At 42.8% G+C, this 25,020-nt stretch overlaps 1 protein-coding gene across 7 annotated transcripts in view; it reads right to left on the reverse strand.

The window, feature by feature from the left end:
* Positions 1-25,020, reverse strand: part of SCHIP1 (schwannomin interacting protein 1) — an 867,777-nt gene that overhangs the window by 35,552 nt on the left and 807,205 nt on the right. The window contains exon 1 of one of the 7 annotated variants that reach the window (XM_077290663.1): positions 9,439-9,790. The exons of 5 other annotated variants lie outside the window; for them this stretch is intronic. In XM_077290663.1, the coding sequence (XP_077146778.1) occupies positions 9,439-9,468 (30 nt within the window). In that variant the 5' untranslated portion in view covers positions 9,469-9,790. Of the gene's footprint in view, positions 1-6,768; positions 6,796-9,438; positions 9,791-25,020 lie in introns of those variants that run through there. One more of the 7 variants, XM_077290661.1, reaches the window with a different exon arrangement.

Here is a 25,020-nt window from a genome sequence, read left to right on the forward strand (position 1 = left end):
CACATTTCCTCAGGTCAGTCTGACCTACTTCTAAACTTAGCGCAAAATTTTCCACTTTAAGTCAGGCATTTTTGTTAACACTTCAGCAGCCCTGCAGCGATTATATAAAACCTTCACAAATACTGTGCTAATAATTGGGACAGCTACTGTGACTACCGTGCCGATCTTATAATGGTTCCTGAACATATCTTCTTTATAGCCACTGCCAGAAGGGCAAATATTCCTATGCTCACCAGATGTACCCTTAATGAAAATAAAGTGGACAGGTCGCATTTAGATCGGGGCATCCATAAGATATTCTACTAAAGATAAACCAATAGGTCCAATTGTATTCCCTGGAAATGCAATTTACGGCCAGGAAAGGAGGAACGGCCTTCGATCATTAGAGGATGGACTTGGACTATGACTGTGCTGACTGGCCTTTATGACTCATAAGGCTATGTTCACACATTGCATTTTTGCTGCGTTTTTTAAGGCAATTTTAAGCTGCGATTATAGTACCAGCAAAAGCTATGAGATTTCAGAAATCTCATGCACATTGTTTTAATTTTCCTGAAATGCTGCATTTTTGCAAACAGGAGCATGCCTGCTGCGTTTTTGGTGCAAAAACCTTAAGGAAGTTGCATCATAATTTTTTGGGGGGCACTAAACTTTATCAAGAGACAATAAAAACGCAGCAAAACCTGCTTTTTGTAAGCAGCTTCTTTACTGACAAGAGAGCAGGTTTTGCTTGCAGAAAAAAAAACGGTGCAAAAAACGCAACGTGTGAACTTAGCCTAAAAGGGACAGACGCGTATCAAAAGATATTTAGCAGGCTTCCTTGATGACAATTTAAGAGGCTATTTAAATGATCTAGAAACATTTTCAACCAGTGTATTGGCACCATTATGATATTTCTATGTTTTAAAGGTGTTTTCCCATTGGACTTTATATCATATAAACAAGATATTCCATACATAGGTGATATGCCATACATTGGTGATGTGCCATACATAAGGAATATACCATACATAGGTGATATGCTATACATAGGCGATATACTATACATAGGTGATATGCCATACATAAGAGATATGCCATACATAGGTGATATGCTATACATAAGCGATATACTATACATAGGTGATATGCTATACATAGGCGATATACTATACATTGGTGATGTGCCATACATAAGGAATATACCATACATAGGTGATATGCTATACATAGGTGATATGCCATACATAGGTGATATGCCATACATAAGGGATATGCCATGCATAGGTGATATGCTATACATAGGCGATATACTATACATAGGCGATATACTATACATAGGTGATATGCCATACATAAGGAATATGCTATACATAGGTGATATGCCATACATAGGTGATATGCCATACATAAGGGATATGCCATACATAGGTGATATGCTATACATAGGCGATATACTATACATAGGCGATATACTATACATAGGTGATATGCCATACATAAGGAATATGCTATACATAGGCGATATACTATACATAGGTGATATGCCATACATAGGTGATATGCCATACATAAGGGATATGCCATACACAGGTGATATGCTATACATAGGTGATATGCTATACATAGGCGATATACTATACATAGGCGATATACTATACATAGGTGATATGCCATACATAAGGAATATACCATACATAGGTGATATGCTATACATAGGCGATATACTATACATAGGTGATATGCCATACATAAGAGATATGCCATACATAGCTGATATGCCATACATAGGTGATATGCCATACATAGGTGATATGCCATACATAAGGAATATACCATACATAGGCGATATACTATACATAGGTAATATGCCATACATAAGAGATATGCCATACATAGGTGATATGCCATACATAGGTGATATGCCATACATAAGAGATATGCCATACATAGGTGATATGCCATACATAGGTGATATGCCATACATAGGTGATATGCCATACATAAGGGATATGCCATACATAGGTGATATGCCATACATAAGGAATATGCCATACATAGGTGATATGCCATACATAAGGGATATGCCATACATAGGTGATATGCCATACATAAGGGATATGCCATACATAAGGGATATGCCATACATAGGTGATATGCCATACATAGGTGATATGCCATACATAAGGGATATGCCATACATAGGTGATATGCCATACATAAGGGATATGCCATACATAGGTGATATGCCATACATAAGGGATATGCCATACATAGGTGATATGCCATACATAAGGGATATGCCATACATAGGTGATATGCCATACATAAGGAATATGCCATACATAGGTGATATGCCATACATAAGGAATATGCCATGCATAGGTGACTGGTGAGCATCCAACTACTGTGACTATTTTGGTTCCTAAGAAATTAGGAAGGCCAAACCTATTTTTAACAGATAAGTAACAACACATACAGTCACTTTCCATGAAACAAGTTATGTCATCAGGACCTGTTAAAATATATCCATGCCCAGAGCTCCAAGCATAGATTCAGTTAGATAGAGTATGTTCCTGGACCGTATAGATGGCCACACACTACCAATAAGTGTTCACCCAATACACATTCAGCTGGCAGCAATTTCTACCAATCTCGCCACACACATGCACGGTTGAGGCCACACTTGGGCCTTGGAGTCTACGAGGCCCCAAAAGGTAATTTTGGCCTATATGAGAAGAGCAATACTACTGAAGACCAGTTATAGTTGTGGACACTGTTGGAGGTTTTGCATTGAGGCCCACAAGCTTCAAGTTACCCTACTGGATACCAGACCCATGTAAATGAACAAGGCCGACAGTAGTAGCATCTTCTTATGATAGATGTATAAATCAGCAGCACAACAGACACCACATGTGAAGTTTGAGAAAAAATATCCAGTCTGTAGTTTGGCCATAAACATTATTAAAGCAAATTATTTGGAATAAAACCTACCAACAGTTAAGGGCAACTTTCCAGCACAATTTTCCATATGGAAGTAGTGGTATGGCTGTATAGACGCTTGTCCCTTAATAAAACTGGACCTTTAATTGTAGAGATTGGATTTGTCAGTCGTGAGAAGTCTAGAGGAGAAGCAATATGCAAATCGGGCTGGAAGGACATTGTTGGCAGGTCAGTGCACTCAGGCTGCTTCTCTCTCGTGTATTAATCCGCCCCCAAAGCACTTCTAGCCCAATTGGTATATGGGTTCTATGCTACATTCCTCAGACTGGAATATCAGATCTCTGCAAAAAGATATTTTTATTTGCAGAGACGCCACTACACGGTCACATCAGTACTCCTATATATAAAGACTTGCCGATGTGTTCCCTTTAATGCCTTGTGCTTAGGATGTATAAATGTCTGTGCACACGATGTCTTTTAGACGCCGGCATACCCGCTGAGCTTTTGAAGCAGAAGACCCTGCAGGAAAACGCCATTGATGTGTCTTTATTGTCTTTCTGGACCTTTTTGCATTGGCTTGGCTGCTGACGTCTTTTTGCTTTATAACTGTATATATACTGAGAAATCTACCTGAAGAATGGACAGCTCATTTCTTTTAGTAGCTTCACGTTTTTCAAAGCCTAAAACGGTTAAAGGGAACCTGTCACCCCCAAAATCGTATATGAGCTGCGGCCACCGGCATCAGGGGCTTATCTACAGCATTCTGTAAATATGCCCCCGATGTATCCTATTGTAAAACAATGGGGAGACAAAGAGCGCAATAGGGTCTTATCCACTTTACACAGAGGAGAATATACACCAAATTTGCTCACCTGGTTAGGATGAGATTAGAGCATGTAGATAGCGGCTGCTGCAGATCCACAGGTCTTCACCGACCAGAGAAAATAATGTCTTCAAAGGGAAATTTGTAGTTAAAATTCTGCGCTACCGCTAAGATGAATTTCAGGAGAGTATAGTTGATTCACAGTGGTTTTATGCAACGTGTTTCAGGGGTCTCATGCCCCCTTCATCAGGATGTATCCTGAAAGATGAGAAATAAAGGTTATATTATACTCACCCAAGGGCGGTCCCGCTGCGGTCCGGGTCCGATGGGCATCACGGTCCGGGGCCTCCTATCTTCATACGATGACGTCCTCTTCTTGCCAAGGATCCGGCTCAGTCGTACTTTGCCCTGTTGAGGGCAGAGCAAAGTACTGCAGTGCGCAGGTGCTGGGAAAGGTCGGAGAGGCCCAGCACCTGCGCACTGCAGCACATTGCTCTGCTCTCAACAGGGCAGACAAAGTACGCCTGAGCCGGAGCCGCGGCAAGAAGAGGACATCATTGTATGAAGATAGGAGGCGCCAGACCTGGACCACGACGCCCATCGGACCCGGACCACAGTGGGACCGCCCCTGGGTGAGTATAATATAACCTTTATTTCTCATCTTTCAGGATACATCGGGGGTTTATCTACAGCATTACAGAATGCTGTAGATAAGCCCCTGATGCCGGTGGCCGCAGCTCATATACGATTTTGAGGGTGACAGGTTCCCTTTAAAGAAATTCAAAAAGACAGCTCTGGCAAAAATTAAGAGACCACCTGTCATAGCCAGCCCAATCTCCAGACCTGAATCCCATTGGAAACCTCTGGAATGTAATTAAGAGGATGGTGGATAGTCACAAGCCATCGAACTGCTTACATTTTTGCGCCAGAAGCAGTGTGAAAGACTGGTGGAAAGCATGCCAAGATGCATGAAAGCTGTGATTAAAAATCATGGTTATTCCACAAAATATGATTTCTGAGCTCTTCGTGAGTTTAAACATTAGTATTGTTGTTTCTAAATGATTATGAACTTGTTTTCTTTGCATTATTTGAGGTCTGAAAGCACTGGGTTTTTTATTGTAATTTTGACCATTTCTCCTTTTCAGAAAAAAAATACAAAATATATTGCTTGGAAATTCAGAGACATGTTGTCAGGAGTTTATAGAATAAATGAACAATTTACATTTTACTCAAAATATATACATATAAAGAGAAAAATTAGACAAACTGAACATTTTGCAGTGGTCTCAATTTTTGCCAGAGCTGTGTATGTTCACATTTGAGTACGTGTTCACTCTTTTTAGGATTATTGAAAACCTTTTCAAGCCATAAAGCCTGAAAAAAACGTTGTGTGCACATACCCCAAAGGTGGTCTCCCATAACAGATTACATAAGCCACCCTGGTTCGAGTGACTATGAAGCCTTGCCCATGACAAAACGTTCATGACATTATTACTGAAGATCAACCAATTTAAAGTATCCAGCACCAACACAAGTGCAGTGTTCAGCCGCCTGCTTCTGGTCACTATACATCGCTCTTCACACTGACACAACACACACCGGTGAACTACTACCCGCATTATTGACCAGGAGCTAAGCCAGCCATTTACCTACACACAAAGCTTGATGGTTTAGTTCCAGACAATGAACACGTTTTGCTAAAAATCAATTCATTGACTTCGTTTCCAGTTTTTGTGCTTGAAACAACAGACAAAAGGCTACAATATTAAAACCATTTGTTCTCAACAGCAGGAGATGGTCAAAAAATAGAAACCCTGAAATTAAGTGTATTTGTTTGTTAAGAAGGCAATTAAATATTTAGCCACTACCAGTGATTGCGTGTAATAGGCAATTGTGCCAGCCTGCCAAGAAACGATAATTTACCTGTGATTAGAAGTGTTGATTCTTTCTGCTGGCAGATGCATCTGACTACAACGTGCACTTAATTATTGCACGGCAACATATAAAAGGTGCACGACTAGCACAGTAAGGGAACAATTTACAGAAGAAAGACGTGATGACTGGCACTTACACCAAGAGCTTCTCGGTCCCATCTGACACCCGAGCTCTGCTATTGTGGGAAATATGCGTGATAGGAATACATCTGCAACTGCTCTAAAATAGATGGGAGCTAGCGATCTTCATTAAAACGGTTATGTAACTGCAAATCACTCACAAAACAATGAACACAAAAAGTAAACGAGGCTACAGATGACATTAAAGTACCGTAACAAACCAACTGAACTTTCACTATATAATTCTAACAAAATGGAAACCCGTCAAGCCCTCGTTCACATAGAGAAATGTGCATTTTTTTAAGCATTTAATTTTTTTTCAAAACCAGGAGTGGACATTGATAAAGGCTTATTCTTACCCTACTATATATACACACTTGTTTAGACAACAGTAAAATATTATTTGGTAAACAACCTCAAAAAGGATTCGGCTCACATGCAAAAGTAGGCCATACTATGGGACATCCTAGGCAAAACGTCACATCGTGTTAGGCCTGGACCGTATCAAAAATTGTCCGGCTCCATGTGCTCATCCGCATAGTGAATGGGTACAGGAGCTGAGTGCATTACAGACAACAGGCTGTCATTTTTTCAGGACCGTTGGTCAGTGTGGATGATTGCTGGTGTGCATTAGCCCATATGTTATCCATAGTTTTCTAGTGTAAAAGTGGTATTCTCAAGTCTGAAAGTTAGCCCCTAACCCATGGTATAAAGGATAACTTCCCGCTTGCTTGGGTTTCAGCAACTGCCCCCAGTACGGAGGATTAAAAACATAGAGGGTGTTCGAAAAGCGTTCAGTGGGTCATGGCTGTTCTTTTCCAATAATCTGATGATCATCTGTAAGCAGCTTTCCAATTTTAAAATGTCATAATACATTTTTTCCATTTTATCTCCGGAGCTGGATTTCTTTGTTTCTCAATCAAGTTTTCAGTGTTCTGGCAGTGACTCTATTTCCGTGCTCGGACTTACCTTTGACCACATTGGATCAGATCTACAATGGGTGAGCTGAAATACTAACTTTCCTAGTGTCCGGTCTCCAGAATCTAACAGTCCTAACGTGCTGCACACAACCAGAAATGGGAAAAAAGACACCATGTACATAGTCCAGGTTTGTGAGGGGGTCGAGCACGACACAGCAATTCAAAGAACACCAAAGAGAGAATGCACATATGAAGGACCAACATTCAGGCCCCAATATATCAATTCAGTCCAATGAAAGAGATTAGAACATATTTCATGTCAGCAGTATCTTGTCACAGTGGTATATAAGGAAAAAAGCAAAATCGCCACCAGAAATGCAGGTACTCCGGTTGCCTTGGCAACAGTACAATACAAAGAATTTCCCTGAAAAGGCTTCCGGTGTTGTATGGTTGCCTAGCGATCGGTCTGCATCTCCCACTGTCATGTTTGGTTCGCACATAGCATAATTTTTCTGATTTTTGGTGCTGAATTCTGTACCAGTGAATGTGGGATTTTACAAAAATTCATTCTCCAAGTAAAAAAACTGCGTTTTTCTTGCATAATCACAATTTGATTATATACTACACACTCTATATACGGTGTATTTGTGTCAAATAGCTGTGACTGCCTATAACCCCTAGTGGGAGTTGCCCTTCATCAGAAAAATAGAAAAAGGCTACATTTTAGTATTTAAAAGGTAAGTTCACACACACCGGATTTGTTGCAGAATTTTTTTGCAACTGTCTTATTCAAATGGGGTTTGCACAACTCAATGTGCATGTTGTAACCGATGATTGAATTTCTCAAACAATTCTGCCACATGTGCTCGTTCCTTAATAGACCCTTTTACCACATTTTACACACTAACCACAACATGGTAATGAATTGACTAAAATTTCAGTTGTTTTTTTTCTGCTCACATCTGCATTGAGGCATCATTATCTTGCAAACTTTAAATGCTAATTTCTAGTGTAACCAAGCAGATATTCTTCAGTAAGGGGTTTTACCTTTCCCCCTGTATGATCTTCTGCAATAATAAGCAGGAGGTGCCATACAGAAGAAAAAAGGAAACGCCCCCTGAGGATGTCAGAATCTGCTTTCCCTGTAAGCTATGGTAAGACTTGTGTCTAACCGGGTCACACAGATCTAACTGCCAGGGATTACTGTGCAGTAGGGGAGTGTTATGTGTGTCCTTACAAACATTGCTCTGCATCTTTCCCAGCCCTTACAATGGACATTTCTTAAAATTTCATGTACTATTAATTTAAGAAAAGGCTGTTAAAAATAAATGCTTACATTGTGTAGTCATTTTGTATAAAACAATAAGTGTATACGTGATATTGAATGGCTATAGAAAATAGTAAGGTTGAAAAAGTTTCAAATACAGTTTGGAATAATGTAGAATATATAAAAATGCAAGTACCGTAATAACACCAGAACATACTGTACATATAACAACTGTGAGTATTATATTATAATCCTTTATAATTTGTAATAATTTCATTCTTGATGTCTGTAACAAGAATATTAAACTTACAGCAGAAGGGTGTTAACATCCCATAGTGGTTCTATGGGTAAAAACTAGTGGGGATGGCATCATTACACCTTAAATTACTGATAGTCTGGCAATGTGAAAATCTCCAGGAATCTCGCCGCCCTGCCAATCTGTTCACACAAGCAGAGCCAAGAAGCCTCCATCCATCTGTAGGAGGAAGCACTCCCGCGGCCACATATTATAAGCAGGGGAGTCATTTTTTGAAGGCAGATGACCAAACATCAGAAGACCCCAAGTAAATAATATTTGGACATAAACTGAATTGTTAGTTTTTGCCAGGAGAATCACTTTATACTTCTCTGACACTTGGTAGCCACCATTATTAGGACTATTTATTTATTTATTGACTATGAACAATTACAACAGCGAATGCACCCCAAACACTGTGATATTTGGTTTATAGCCCCACTATTATTATTGTGTCCTGCCTTATGTCTTCCTAATTTCCTCAAATTTTTTTAATCAACCATTCTAAAACGATATAATTAATATCTGAATGTCAATGAGTGACTCTCATCTATATATCAAAGTAATGGGGAAAAAAGATAAAGAGAATCGAAAAAGTTTCAAACAACGTAAAGAATAATTTAGAACAAAAGCACAAAATACAAATAACAGAACATGCATATATAATGGTAACATGCTGCGGAATATGCTGGAGCTATATAAATAAAATTATTATTTAACTCCGACATGTTGTTCCTTATCAATTCTAATCATTTTATTATTGCAGTCAAAAATATAAAAAAAACAGTACACGATAAAATAGCAAAGCAAAACCTAATTTATGTCTCCGATGGTTAAATATGTAATTATATAGCGGACACACTCCTAAGCATTGCAACAGAAACCGGACGACATGCATCGGACTTATACAGTCCTACAAGCACACGGTTCTACTGACAGTGCACATGACGGACTCGCATCAATGCCATAGTGGCTAGTAACATTTTTCGGAAGAGCTAAAAGGAAAGGCTGTGAGGTGTATACAGCAGGTAGCAATGGATGTAATGCAATAGCAATGATGTTATGTCAGGCAACATAACAGCACACCCTGCAGTCTCCGTGCACAGGCCTTGCCTTACTGATGGAGACACAGCAGAGCGGACATGCTGGGTTCTTACCTGATATGCACAATTTTCCTGGTGTACCATCTCAGAGCATCATACAGCAAGAGGAGCTCAGAGATGATGCAAATACCAGACAGGGATTACTGCATCCGAAGACGGGACCGAAAGAACGCCCTACAGGGCGAGAGGCTGTCTGCAGATTAAAATGGATGCTGCCTCTGCTGTTTCAACCTGCGCAATAGCACTGCTCTCTCCACAGAAGCAGGCAGAGCTGGTCTCCTCGGGGAGCGATGAGGCTTCATACACCATGTAGTTGGGACAGAGATGGGGGGAGGGAGGGCTAGCTCATCACTTACACAATTGGCCAATTATTCCGTGGATACAAAGGAAAGGCTGAGGCTGGTGTGACCTTCTGGGACTCATGAAGGCAGCTAACTGGTGTGGAAAATTTTTGCTCATTAAAAGGAGGGGGGGGGGGAAGGAAAATAAAATATTAGGGAGGTGAAAGTAAACATATATATAACCCTGCCATCAATCACGAGAAACGCTGCCAGCAAACTGTTTATAGAGACGTCAATTATACCAGCAATGAATGGCGTAGTGTAAAATGTGCGCATCTTGGAAGCTTAGGGGTTAAAACATACCACACTGATTATACTATGGTCATTTAACATGGATTTGTTTGAAAAATCTAATTAAATAAAATTTTTTTACAAATAACAAAAGGAAACTGTTTAAATGATGACATTGTCCATATCCTACGTATGAAATAACAAGCAGACAAGGGGTACTCCTGCGGCTACTTCTTAGGGATAACCCTACAGCACCCTATCTTTTAGAAGGCGCACACCTCCAGTCTATGGCAATTCGGGTGTATCGGTTATGTATCTTGTGCCGCTCTCGCCGAGTTTGTATTGACAAGTGATTTAGTGACATTACGATTTCTGATGGAAAATGAGCATGTAGAACGGAGTCCATGTGAATAGAGGAGCCACCAGCGACATTATGTAACCAGCCGGGAGGCCGCTGTCTTTTCCACTTCACTGTGCCACAGCTTATATGTCCTTGTTCTAATTATTAGTGAAAGTCGCTATTCGCTTCATACCCCATAAAATGTAAGAAAAGTAAAAAAAAGAAAGTTAATTTAGAATTTGTACCTTTAAAAAAGTGTCATTTATATTTGGCTGTAATGCTCGAGCTTTGCCAAGGCGTTATGAGATGCCAATTACAATCAATTGTCGCTCTCCACAACACATACAGAAAGAATTAATTAGAAATTCACTTAGGCCGGGAACAGCACACATTCCCATACAGGCTGATCTGCACTGACTAAACAATCCATTCAATAGCCATGCCCTGGGATTGTGCCCTTTACAAACCGCCCGTCTCCCATTGGCTCCCACAGGGCTATTGTCAGCAAAGCTGAACACACAGGACAGAATGGAGCAAAGTGATGGGATGTGTATAACATGGTGCATCAAATCACAGGGCTAGTACTGGCCAGGAAAGGCTGCAGCCACCCAAACACCAGCAGAAGACAGTTCCTTTAACAAGGAAAGAAAATATTACAGGTAAAATGTGGCACAACGGCCCTGATCACATTCTGTAAGCCACCTCTGCCTCGTATAAAATAAACCGTGATCAGTAGTCTTAAAAGCGCCATCAAGTGTTTACAAAACAATGTTAAAGGGATCCAGTCAGCACAGAATGATTATTCAGACCAAGAACTGGTGCTCGATGTATCCTTAGGGTACATGTCCACGTTCAGGAATACATCCGGATTAGCTGCGGATTGAACGCTGCGTACCTCCGCAGCGTTCAACCCGCAGCGTCCAGATATTACAGCATAGTGGAGGGGATTTTATGAAATCCCGTCTCCACTATGCGTGCGAACACGCATCCGGCAGCCCTGCGTTTCTGGACATGCGGCGCGTCTTTTTAGAACCCACCATGTCTGTTTACCTTGTACCTTGCGGCGACGCTCCGTCGCCACAAGGTAAATCACAGGGCCCTATGTATAGGGTGCGGAGATTCCGGATGTGTTCACTGAACACATCCGGAATCACCGTGTGTACAGAAGAGGGCGGCGCTTTGGGCGGAGTGGGATTTACGCTCCGTCCAAAGCGCAATCATTACGGAACGTGGACACGCACCCTTAGTGTGGACAAACATTTAAGTGCATCTTCCCACCTACTTATTTTCCCTCTATCTCCACGCCCACCTGCTATTCTTTGATTGACAGCTCTGGCTTCAGACAGCAAGATAACGGCGGAAATAAATGGAAAACAAGTAAGTGGGAAGGTGCACTTAAATAATTGGCCCCACCATGATGCACATAGTCCATGAAGACTGGGGCTACTGACTTTGTATGTATGACCTATGATGTGTCCTAAGACTGCTGCAATGAAAGTGAATGGTGGCACGTTGTGACCTGTTAGGTACAACAAACATGGCAAGCAAGCCACAAAAGGTTGGTGCAAGTTGGGCTTTTTACCATTTTCTTTTTATGATCACACTACCTTATAGGTCACATACACATTCTTTATGCTGTGATGTAACAAGAGAATATATTGCACCTTGTTTTGCGGCCAAAGTCATATGTAGCCCTGCTGTTTAACTTTTCATAAAAGTTTTTCTGTCGGATATTAAAATGCCCATCTTTATTATAATAATTTTTATACTTTTTTTATCAACAAGAAAATAAAATAAAAACTACAAATATAAACAGTAAACGAGTAACACAGGATTCTGGCAGCTTCTGTGGCATAATAGACTGCTATTTATTACATCAAATTTATGTCTATCTTAATATAATATTTAGTTGTGCTCAAAAGTTTACATACCCTGGCAGTATTATTGCTTTCTTGGCCTTTTTTTTTCACAGAATATGAATGATAACACCAAAACTTTTCTCCACTCATGGTTAGTGGTTGGGTGAAGCCATTTATTGTCAAACTACTGTGTTTTCTCTTTTTAAATCATAATGACAACCCAAAACATCCAAATTACCCTGATCAAAGTTCACATACCCTGGTGATTTTGGCCTGATAACATGCACAGAAGTTGACACAAATGGCTACTAAAGGTAACATTCTCACCTGTGACCTGTTTGCTTGTAATCAGTCTGTGCGCATAAAAGCTGAGTGAATTTCTGGGATCCACACAGACTCTTGCATCTTTCATCCAGCCACTGACATTTCTGGATTGTGAGTCATGGGGAAAGCAAAAGAATTGTCAACAGATCTACGGGAAAAGGTAGTTGAACTGTATAAAACAGGAAAGGAATACAAAAAGATATCCAAGGAATTGATAATGCCAGTCAGCAGCGATCAAACTGTAATTAACAAATGGAAAATCAGGGGCTCTGTAAAAACAAAACCACGGTCAGGTAGACCAGCAAAAATGTCATCCACAACTGCCAGGAAAATTGTTCGGGATGCAAAGAAAAACCCACAAATAACATCAGCTGAAATACAGGACTCTCTGAAAACTAGCGGTGTGGCTGTTTCAAGATGGACAATAAAGAGGAACTTGAAGAAAAATGGGCTGCAAGGTCGAGTCGCCAGAATAAAGCCATTACTGTGCAAATGCCACAAAGTATCTCGCATACAATACACAAAACAGCACAGAGGCAAGCCTCAAAACATCTGGAATAAGGTAAGTTGGAGTGATGAGACCAAAATTTAACTTTTTGGCCTCAACCATAAATGTTACATTTGGAGAGAGGTCAACAAGGCCTATGATGAAAGGATCACTATTCCTACTGTAAAGTACGGAGGTGGATCGCTGATGTTTTGGGGCTGTGTGAGCTACAAAGGCTCAGGAAACTCGGTCAAAGTTGAAGGAAAAATGAATGCAGCAAGTTATCAGCAAATACTGGAGGTAAATTTGCACTCATCAGCCCGGAAGCTGTGCATGGTACGTACTTGGACGTTCCAACATGACAAGGATCCAAAACACAAGGCCAAGTCGACCTGTCATTGACTACAGCAGAACAAAGTGAAAGTTCTGGAGTGGCCATCTCAGTCTCCTGACCTCAAGATCATTGAGCGCCTCTGGAGAGATCTCAAGAGCGCAGTTCATGCTAGACAGCCCAGGAATTTAATTTACAGGAACTGGAGGCTCTTTGCCAAGAAGAGTGGGCAGCTTTACATTCTGAGAAAATAAAGAACCTCATCCACAACTACCACAAAAGACTTCAAGCTGTCATTGATGTTAGAGGGGGCAACACACAGTATTAAAAAAATGGGGTATGTAAACTTTTGATCAGGGTCATTTGGATGTTTTGGGTTGTCATTATGATTTAAAAAGAGAAAACACAGTAGTTTGACAATAAATGGCTTCACACAACCACTAACCATGAGTGTAAAAAAAGTTTTGGTGTTATTATTCACATTCTGTGAAGAAAGGCAGTTTATGGGTGTAAAGTGAAAAAATTTTAAAAAGTTCACAGGGTATGAATACTTTCTCAAGGCACAGTATTTGTATAGGCAAAAAGGATGAGGCCTCAAAGTTGCTTTCCTGCTAGTAGCTAGTTATTCATTAATTTATAATGTCTTCGCAATTAAAGGGAATCTGTCACCCCAATTGTCACCTATAAGATGCGGCCACCGCCATCAGGGGCTTATCTACAGCATTCTGTAATGCTGTAGATAAGCCCCCGATGTAACCTGCAAGATAAGAAAAACAGGTTATATTATACTCACCCAGGGGCGGTCCTGCTTCGGTCCGATGGGCGTCGCGACCAGGTCCGGTGCCTCCCATCTTCATACGATGACGTCCTCCTCTTTGTTTGCTGCCATCGCTCCGGCGCAGGCGTACTTTGTCTGCCCTGTTGAGGGCAGAGCAAAGTACTGCAGTGCGCAGGCGCTGGGCCTCTCTGACCTTTCTCGGCACCTGCGCACTGCAGTACTTTGCTTTGCCCTCAACAGGGCAGACAAAGTACGCCTGCGCCGGAGCCATAGCAGGAAGCAAAGAAGAGGACGTCGTTGTATGAAGATGGGAGGCGCTGGACCTGGATCGCGACGCCCATCGGACCGGACCACCCCGGGACCACCCCTGGGTAAGTATAATATAACCTGTTTTTCTCATCTTTCAGGTTACATCGGGGAATTATCTACAGCAATACAGAATGCTGTAGATAAGTCCCTGATGCCGGTGGGCTTAGCTTATAGGCAAAAACTGGGGTGACACATTCCCTTTAAGATGCACAAAGGAAGCCCATACGAAATGCAACATTCAATAGCTAATTCTGGCATATATTTCTAAAACACAGTGATAAGCTACACGACAGTACAGTTTTCCAAGATTTCAAATACAGACATCAATCATAACACTGAGGATACGTCTGTGCTACTCATGTACAGTATCAGCCACATACACACTAACTGTAATCAAGTATACTATAAAGTTATGACAATGTACAGGAAATTATTAGGAAAAAACAGAATTACTCAGCCTGACATCAGGTTCTGGAACAGACAATGAGTCATGATTTCCTCCTGACCTAGTGACATAATCATCATTTACCTGCCAACTACCATACAGCAATGCTCACCTGATTACTGCAGATGTGCCACACCCTTTTTATCTAAAAATATGATTTCACGAAGCCTCCTCAACCCTTCTTTGCCCACAGGCAATAACAATGCCCATATACCTTATAAAGCTGAACAAGCTATCTCGCCTGACTCCCCAATACACATGAACATTCGGCTCAGCCAAGAATTCATGTGTTTTCTGTGGGGAGGAGGGGAGTAAGTCTCTGCCAGACACTTCTCCGCCACTCATCTCCCTGGAGAACAAAAGGATCAGGTGTTTAAATTCAAACTGCCCGATACATCTCCCCAATGTCATCCATCATACACCGTGTGCACAATTATTAGGCATTTTGTATTTTTGATGATTAATTTTAATATGGAACAACTATACTGCTGTCGGTCAATCCAAAAGGTTCATAAATCTGAAACCTGGATATTTGAGAAAGTAAAGGTGAGGTTTTGTCTTTCTTAGGAGAATATCTATGTGGGCAGAATTAATGAAACACTCAAATTTTCCCATCTCAATTGTTTATTTTCATCTGTTACAGTGATAATAATAACCAAACAACTCAATGTATAAAATACACTTATGACATTTAAAAAAAAATATATGTATCAATGACCAACATAGCTCAGCTTCTTTTTCAGTAAGTCATTTTTCAGACATCCATGGAGTCTTAACGATCAGCTTTTTGGACAGCACTAACCACAGCCTTGCAGACACTGGTCTTTCACCATAAATCTCCTGTATAAGTAGGGCCTACAAGTTTTCTATAGGGTTTAGGTCCTATGAGGAAGGGGCCATGTCATTACTCTTTCATCTTCAAGGCCCTCACTGGCAGCCAGGCAGTGGAGACTTCGATGGTGTGATGGAACATTATACTGCATAAAAATTGTGGTTTTCTTAAAAAATGCAGATTTTTTCCTGTATCTTCTGGAAGAAAGTGTCTTCTAAAAAGTTGGCAGTAGCTTTGGGAGTTTTTCCCCTCTGAGCATGCCCGGAAGGATCTCTCTCTCTCTCTCGTCCCCGGACATTTATTTTCCTGGAATTTGTGGACGACGCATCCGTCATTACACTGGATGCGTCGCACACGTTTTTCACTATTTTCATGACGTCAGTCGATCCTTCATTTTGCTGCACTACGACGGACACAAAAAAAACGGAAGTGTGAAAGTAGCCTTAGGAGGCCCCAATACACATCAGATGTCTTCATTTCTGATGACACTGACGACCTCAGCTAAATTCAGACAACTATTACAGATCAAGTCCTTCCAAACCTATTCCATATCTAATCTAAGGTTGTGTTATTAAAAAAGTATTCAATTACTGATCATAAATTGTGCATTAAAGCACAATATTGCCAAAAAACTTAACTGGCTTTCAGCAGAGACTATTGCTGCATATACAAAGACTTTTAAGGCTACGTTCACATCATATTTAGTCGTATGTACATGCTAGAAAATGCTACTGCCGTATAAGCCAAATGCATCAACAGTGTGTTAGGCGACTATATGTCAGTACGTTTTTTTTTATTTCACCACCGGATTCGCAACAGTTTTCCATCAGGTTTACAGTACCTTGTAAACCTATGGAAAACCAAATCCGCTGTGCCCATGGTGCGAAAAATACAGCACGGAAACGCTGCGTTGTATTTTCCGCAGCATGTCAATTCTTTGTGCAGATTCCGCAATGTTTTACACCTGCTCCTCAATAGGAATCCGCAGGTGTAAAACCACAGGTGAAATCCGCACAAAAAACTCAGGAAATAATATACGGACATATTATAGGGGAGGCCCCCTTCCCTATTATGTAGTAATAGGGCTGCCATAATGCCCTGACTGGCGTATGGTTTCTAATAAACAGAGGGAGCCACATCGGGCCCCCTCTCTTATGCTCACCAGGCCCCAGTGGCAGGATTCTGCCGGTGCACCTGCGTCCGAGACATATGGGGCAGGATGGAAACATGGTGCAGGATAGAAACATATGGAGCAGGATGGAGACAGTGCAGGATGGGGACACGGGGCAGGATGGAGACATGGGGCAGGAACATCGGGCAGGATGAAGATAGATGGGGCAGGATCATGGGGCAGGATGGAGACATATGGGGCAGGATGGAGACAGGTGGGGCAGGATGGAGACAGGTGGGGCAGGATGGAGACTCATGGTACAGAATCATGGGGCAGGATGGATATGATGGAGACAGATGGGGCAGGATTATGGGTTAGATGGGGCAGGATCATGGGGCAGTAACATGGGGCAGATGAGGCAGGATCAGTCGACATATGGTCAGGATCATGGGACAAATGGGGCAGAATAATGGGACAGATGGGGCAGAATCATGGGACATATGGGGAAGGATCATGGGACAGATGGGGCAGGATGGAGACAGATGGGGCAGGATGGAGACAGATGGGGCAGGATGGAGAGAGGTGGGGCAGGATTATGGGGCAGGATGGAGACACATGGTGCAGGATCATGGGACAGGATGGAAATGATGGAGACAGATGGAGCAGGATCATGGGTCAGATGGTGCAGGATCATGGGGCAGTCACACGGGGCAGATGAGGCAGGATCATGGGACAGATGGGGCAGGATCATGGGCCAGTAACACGGGGCAGATGAGGCAGAATCATGGGACAGATGGGGCAGGATCATGGGACAGATGAGGCAGGATCATGGGACAGATGGGGCGGGATCATGGGACAGATGGGGCAGGATCAAGGGACAGATGGGGTAGGATGGAGAAAGATGGGGCAGGATAGGACAACAAATGGAGGTGGAATGGGTACTCATGAGGGCAGGATGGGAGAACATATGGCTGGAGCCAGGAATGAGACACACGGGGGCCAGGATGGGGGATATTACCATAGGGGCTAATTAAAGGATATTATTACTGTAGTAATGAATTTATTTTATTTTTTAAGGATACTCTTTTCAAAGGGGGGTTGGCCTGTAACTGTGCACAGCGACACTATGTCGCCTTTTTTTCTTCATGTGGTGTAATGTAGAAGTTGGGAAAAATTAAGCAATGTGTTCTGCAATCGGAGCTCTAGATAACTGTGTTATTTCCTGCAGAAACGAGCCCTGGATGAAAGAAATGATGGCGGTCTGTGCTGGATGAAAGATGAAGGACTTCACCTAGAGACGTCACCGGTAAGTCAGTATTACCTATACACTGACACTATACACTGCACACTATATACAGAGGTCCTGTGTATAATGTCACCAGTGATCACTGTATAACCTCTACACAGACACTGCATACTAAGTACAGATCTCCTGTGAATACTGGCACTTATGGTAACAGTATTGTGTTTTGTTTTTTTTATTACTGATCAGTATTGTAGTATTCAGTCACTATGTGGTGGTAATATGAGGTCTGGAAATGGTGCTGCGGTATTTCTCCCTTGTATGTGCTATTTGGTCACCATGTGGTGGTAATATGTGGTCTTGACATGGTGTAGCGGTATTTGTTCCTTGTATGTGATATTATTCGATCACTGTGGTTGTAATATGTGGTCTGGCCATGGTGTGGTGGTATTTGTTCCTTGTATGTGATATTATTGGTCATTTTAAAAATTGAAAAATAAATCAAATATACCTAAATTGTATTGCATATTTTAACAAACATTTAATAGGTTACAGTAGAGTAGGGCCGGGCCAAAAGTGTCTACCGTGTTATGGTGGCGGCTTACAAAATCTTTGTAACATGACACACATGATCCAGTCGCATGACCCTGTCGCATGACCCCATCACATGACCCCGTCACATGACCGGGGGGGCCCACAGTGTCTGAACAGCCCGGGGCCCTGGCTACCCTTAATCCACCCCTGGCTGCTATGGGCATAAAAGGAGATAAACTCATGGCGTGGCCAGCATCTTCCCCTGACCTCAACCCTATAGAGTACATTTGGAGTATCATCAAGCAAAAGATCTATGAGGGTGGGAGGCAGTTCACGTTAAAACAGCAGCTCTGGGAGGCTATTCTGACTTAATGCATAGAAATACAAGCAGAAACTCTCCACAAACTCACAAGTTCAATGGATGCAAGAATTGTGAAGGTAATATCAAAGAAGGGGTCCTATGTTAACATGTAACTTGGCCTGTTAGGATGTTTTGGAGTTAAATAGTTTTTTTGTTCAGTGAATGCGACCTCCTAATGCTGCAAATTCCACAAATGAGCATTTTCAATTCTTTAAAACACAAATGTTTAGAAATTCTACTGTGCCTAATAATTTGGAGCATTGCATTTTGAGTTTTTATTCATTTTGGAGATTATACTGTTATCATTGGGAGGTTTCTTCAATAAAATTCGATGTATACTCTAACGGGTGATGACTTTTATTAGGTGCTACATAACAAGCCCCAGGCAATCCAGGATTTGGACCAATCTGACCAACAGGTTTTGCAAGATTTGATTCAGCTACTTCAAGAAAATGAATCTACCACAGGTAAGTACCGATTTCCCCATAAAAATAAATCTTGTGTGGCCCCCCCTTTTGCCCTGGTACCGGCGGTGTTCTTTTGAACTAGTTAAAAAGGACATCATGTCTACGTCCCTACGGCCGTCTGTGCTGGGCAATTTAAGTAAGGAGGAAAAACGGGCTCTTTACAGTTTGAAAAGCAATGAGGCCTTCCTTATCAAGGAGGCCGACAAAGGGGGCAATGTGGTCCTGTGGCCACATGCCCTCTATTTGGAGGAGGCACGTCGACAATTGGGTAATGGTAATTTTTATAGAAAACTCCCTTCGGATCCTACAGCAGTTTTCCGTCAGGTTCAGAAACCTTTTGGATAAGGCCAGAGACCTGGGCATCATTAACCATCGGGAGTTTCAATTTTTGTGGGTGGAATGCCCGGATACGGCCACGTTTTACATGTTGCCCAAGGTGCATAAGAGTCTACTTAGGCCTCCAGGTCGGCCGATTGTGGCCTGTATTGGTAGCCTCTGTGAGAAGGCTTGCATATACGTATTTTTTGCAGCCTTTGGTCAAAGATCTGCCCTCCTTTGTGAGGGATTCCTCACATTTTATCAAGATTTGCCAGGGTCTCACATTACCATCGCAGGCCTTACTAGTCACCTGCGACGTTGAGTCATTGTACTCTAACATCAGCCATGAGGATGGCATTACCGCGGTGTTGTATTTTTTGGACATGATAGGGCATTCCGACAGGATGCATGATTCCTTGGTGGTAGATTTGCTGGATTTCATTCTTAGGCATAACTATTTTTTGTTTGATCGAACATACTACCTGCAAACCTCGGGGGTGGCCATGGGGGCCAGATGTGACCCAGCCCTCGAAAACCTTTTTTTAGGATGGTGGGAGGCTACGGTGGTTTATCCATCGTTGGCCTTCAAAAAGAGCGTGTGCCATTGCTCGAGATATACAGATGACGTGTTCATCATCTGGACAGGTACTAGGGAGGATTGCTGTAGATTCATTGAATCTTTAAATGTCAACACACACAATATTGTACTTACCTACTCCATATCGTCTTCTATAGTGACCTTTTTGGATTTGCAAGTGTTGTTCGACAATGGCTCTATCTCTACAAAATTGTTTCGAAAGCCAACTGCCACCAACAGCCTGTTGGACTACAGGAGCTTCCACCCATTACACCCCAGGAATGGTGTTCCAACTGGCCAATTTTTGAGGGTGCGAAGAAACTGTACCACGGATGCGGATTTTCGGATTGAGGCACGGAATCTGATGGAACAGTTTATTAAAGACATTATCCACACAGGAGTATTGCCACGGCCTTCCAGAGGGCACGTATCCATACACAGGAATGTCATGTTCTCAATGGCAAGAGAACATAGCATCAGCATATATAGGAACTAGCTCTTGGAAGATGGGAACTGAGCTGACCATGAACTAAACCTAACGCACAACTAGCAGTGGCCGGGTAGCATGCCTACGTTGATTCTAGATGCCCAGCACCAGCCGGAGGACTAAATAATACTAGCAGAGGAAAATATTAGTCCTAGCTCACCTCTAGAGAAATACCCCGAAAGGAGACAGAGGCCCCCCACATGTATTGGCGGTGAATTAAGATGAAATAACAAACGTAGTATGAAAATAGGTTTAGCAAATTTGAGGTCCACTTACTACATAGCAGAAGACAGAAAGGACACTTTCATGGTCAGCTGAAAACCCTATCAAAACACCATCCAGGAATTACTTTAAAACTCTGGCATTAACTCATAACACCAGAGTGGCAATTCCTGTTCACAAGAGCTTTCCAGACACAGTAACGAAACTACAGCTGTGAACTGGAACAAAAATGCAAAAACAAACATGGACAAGAGTCCAACTTATCTAGTAGTTGTCTAGGAGCAGGAACAAGCACAGAGAGGCTTCTGATAACATTGTTGACCGGCAAGCAACTAACAGAGCAGCAAGGTTATATAGCGACTCCCACATCTTGATGGGAACAGGTGAACAGAGAAGATGAAAACACCAGTTCAATTCCACCAGTAGCCACCGGGGGAGCCCAGAATCCAAATTCACAACAGTACCCCCCCCTCAAGGAGGGGGCACCGAACCCTCACCAGAACCACCAGGGCGATCAGGATGGGCCCTATGAAAGGCACGAACCCGATCAGAGGCATGAACATCAGATGCATTCACCCAAGAATTATCCTCCTGGCCGTATCCCTTCCACTTGACCAGATACTGGAGTCTCCGTCTGGAAACACGAGAGTCTAAGATTTTCTCCACAACGTACTCCAACTCACCCTCAACCAACACCGGAGCAGGAGGCTCAACGGAAGGCACAACCGGTACCTCATACCTGCGCAATAATGACCGATGAAAAACGTTATGAATAGAGAAGGATGCAGGGAGGTCCAAACGGAAGGAAACAGGGTTAAGAATCTCCAATATCTTATACGGGCCGATGAACCGAGGCTTAAACTTAGGAGAAGAGACCCTCATAGGGACAAAACGAGAAGACAACCACACCAAATCCCCAACACAAAGCCGAGGACCAACACGACGGTGGCGGTTGGCAAAAAGCTGAGTCTTCTCCTGGGACAACCTCAAATTGTCCACCACCTGCCCCCAGATCTGATGCAATCTCTCCACCACAGCATCCACTCCAGGACAATCCGAAGATTCCACCTGACCAGAGGAAAATCGAGGATGAAACCCCGAATTACAGAAAAACGGGGACACCAAAGTGGCAGAGCTGGCCCGATTATTGAGAGCGAACTCTGCCAATGGCAAAAAAGCAACCCAATCATCCTGGTCAGCAGACACAAAACACCTCAGATATGTCTCCAGGGTCTGATTAGTCCGCTCGGTCTGGCCATTCGTCTGAGGATGGAAAGCGGACGAAAAAGATAAATCTATGCCCATCCTAGCACAAAATGCCCGCCAAAATCTAGACACGAATTGGGTCCCTCTGTCAGAAATGATATTCTCAGGAATACCATGCAAACGAACAACATTTTGAAAAAACAGAGGAACCAACTCAGAAGAAGAAGGCAACTTGGGCAGAGGAACCAAATGGACCATCTTAGAGAAACGGTCACACACCACCCAGATGACAGACATCTTCTGAGAAACAGGCAGATCTGAAATAAAATCCATCGAGATGTGCGTCCAAGGCCTCTTAGGAATGGGCAAGGGCAACAATAATCCACTAGCCCGTGAGCAACAAGGCTTGGCCCGAGCACAAACGTCACAAGACTGCACAAAGCCTCGCACATCTCGTGACAGGGAAGGCCACCAGAAGGACCTTGCCACCAAATCCCTGGTACCAAAAATGCCAGGATGACCTGCCAACGCAGAAGAATGAACCTCAGAGATGACTCTACTGGTCCAATCATCAGGAACAAACAGTTTATCAGGTGGGCAACGATCCGGTCTATCCGCCTGAAACTCCTGCAAGGCCCGCCGCAGGTCTGGAGAAACGGCTGACAATACCACTCCATCCTTAAGGATACCTGTGGGCTCAGAGTTACCAGGCGAGTCAGGCTCAAAACTCCTAGAAAGGGCATCCGCCTTAACATTCTTAGAACCCGGTAGGTATGACACCACAAAATTAAACCGAGAGAAAAATAATGACCAGCGCGCCTGTCTAGGATTCAGGCGCCTGGCGGTCTCAAGATAAATCAAGTTTTTGTGGTCAGTCAATACCACCACCTGATGTCTGGCCCCCTCAAGCCAATGGCGCCACTCCTCAAAAGCCCACTTCATGGCCAAAAGCTCCCGATTCCCAACATCATAATTCCGCTCAGCGGGCGAAAATTTACGGGAAAAGAAGGCACAAGGCCTCATCACGGAGCAGTCAGAACTTTTCTGCGACAACACTGCCCCAGCTCCGATCTCAGAAGCGTCGACCTCAACCTGAAAAGGTAGAGCAACATCAGGCTGACGCAACACAGGGGCAGAGGAAAAACGGCGCTTAAGCTCCCGAAAGGCCTCCCCAGCGTCAGGGGACCAATCAGCAACATCAGCACCCTTCTTAGTCAAATCGGTCAATGGCTTAGCAATATCCGAAAAACCAGCAATAAATCGACGATAAAAGTTAGCAAAGCCCAAAAATTTCTGAAGACTCCTAAGAGAAGAGGGCTGCGTCCAATCACAAATAGCTTGAACCTTGACAGGATCCATTTCAATGGAAGAGGGAGAAAAAATATATCCCAAAAAGGAAATCCTCTGTACCCCAAAAACACACTTAGAACCCTTCACACACAAAGAATTAGACCGCAAAACCTGGAAAACCCTCCTGACTTGCTGGACATGAGAGTCCCAGTCATCCGAAAAAATCAGAATATCATCCAGATACACAATCATAAATTTATCCAAATAATCGCGAAAAATATCATGCATAAAGGACTGGAAAACTGACGGAGCATTTGAAAGACCAAAAGGCATCACTAAATACTCAAAGTGGCCCTCGGGCGTATTAAATGCGGTTTTCCACTCATCCCCCTGCCTGATTCGCACCAAATTATACGCCCCACGAAGGTCAATCTTAGAGAACCACTTGGCCCCCTTTATGCGAGCAAACAAATCAGTCAGCAACGGCAATGGGTATTGATATTTTACAGTGATTTTATTCAAAAGCCGATAATCGATACATGGTCTCAAAGAGCCGTCTTTTTTTGACACAAAGAAAAAACCGGCTCCTAAGGGAGATGACGATGGACGAATATGTCCCTTTTCCAAGGACTCCTTTATATATTCTCGCATAGCAGCATGTTCAGGCACAGACAGATTAAATAAACGACCCTTTGGGTATTTACTACCCGGGATTAAATCTATGGCACAATCGCACTCTCGGTGCGGAGGTAATGAACCAAGCTTGGATTCTTCAAAGACGTCACGATAGTCAGACAGGAACTCAGGAATTTCAGAGGGAATAGATGATGAAATGGAAACCACAGGTACATCCCCATGAGCCCCCTTACATCCCCAGCTCAACACAGACATAGCTCTCCAGTCGAGGACTGGGTTGTGAGATTGCAGCCAAGGCAATCCTAGCACCAAATCATCATGTAGATTATACAGCACCAGAAAGCGAATAATCTCCTGGTGATCCGGATTAATACGCATAGTTACTTGTGTCCAGTATTGTGGTTTATTATTAGCCAATGGGGTGGAGTCAATCCCCTTCAGAGGAATAAGAGTCTCCAAAGGCTCTAAATCATACCCACAGCGTTTGGCAAAGGACCAATCCATAAGACTCAAAGCGGCGCCAGAGTCGACATAGGCGTCCGTGGTAATAGATGACAAAGAGCAAATCAAGGTCACAGATAGAATAAACTTAGACGGTAAGGTGCAAATGGAAACAGATTTATCAAGCTTTTTAGTGCGCTTAGAGCATGCTGATATAACATGAGTAGAATCACCACAATAGAAACACAACCCATTTTTCCGTCTAAAATTCTGCCGCTCGCTTCGGGACAGAATTCTATCACACTGCATACTCTCTGGCGATTTCTCAGTGGACACCGCCAGATGGTGCACTGGTTTGCGCTCCCGCAAACGCCTATCGATCTGAATAGCCATTGTCATGGACTCATTCAGACCCGCAGGCACAGGGAACCCCACCATAACATCCTTAATGGCATCAGAGAGACCC

Source organism: Ranitomeya variabilis, chromosome 2 (genome assembly GCF_051348905.1).
Source record: "Ranitomeya variabilis isolate aRanVar5 chromosome 2, aRanVar5.hap1, whole genome shotgun sequence".
Classification (NCBI taxonomy): Eukaryota; Metazoa; Chordata; class Amphibia; order Anura; family Dendrobatidae; genus Ranitomeya; species Ranitomeya variabilis.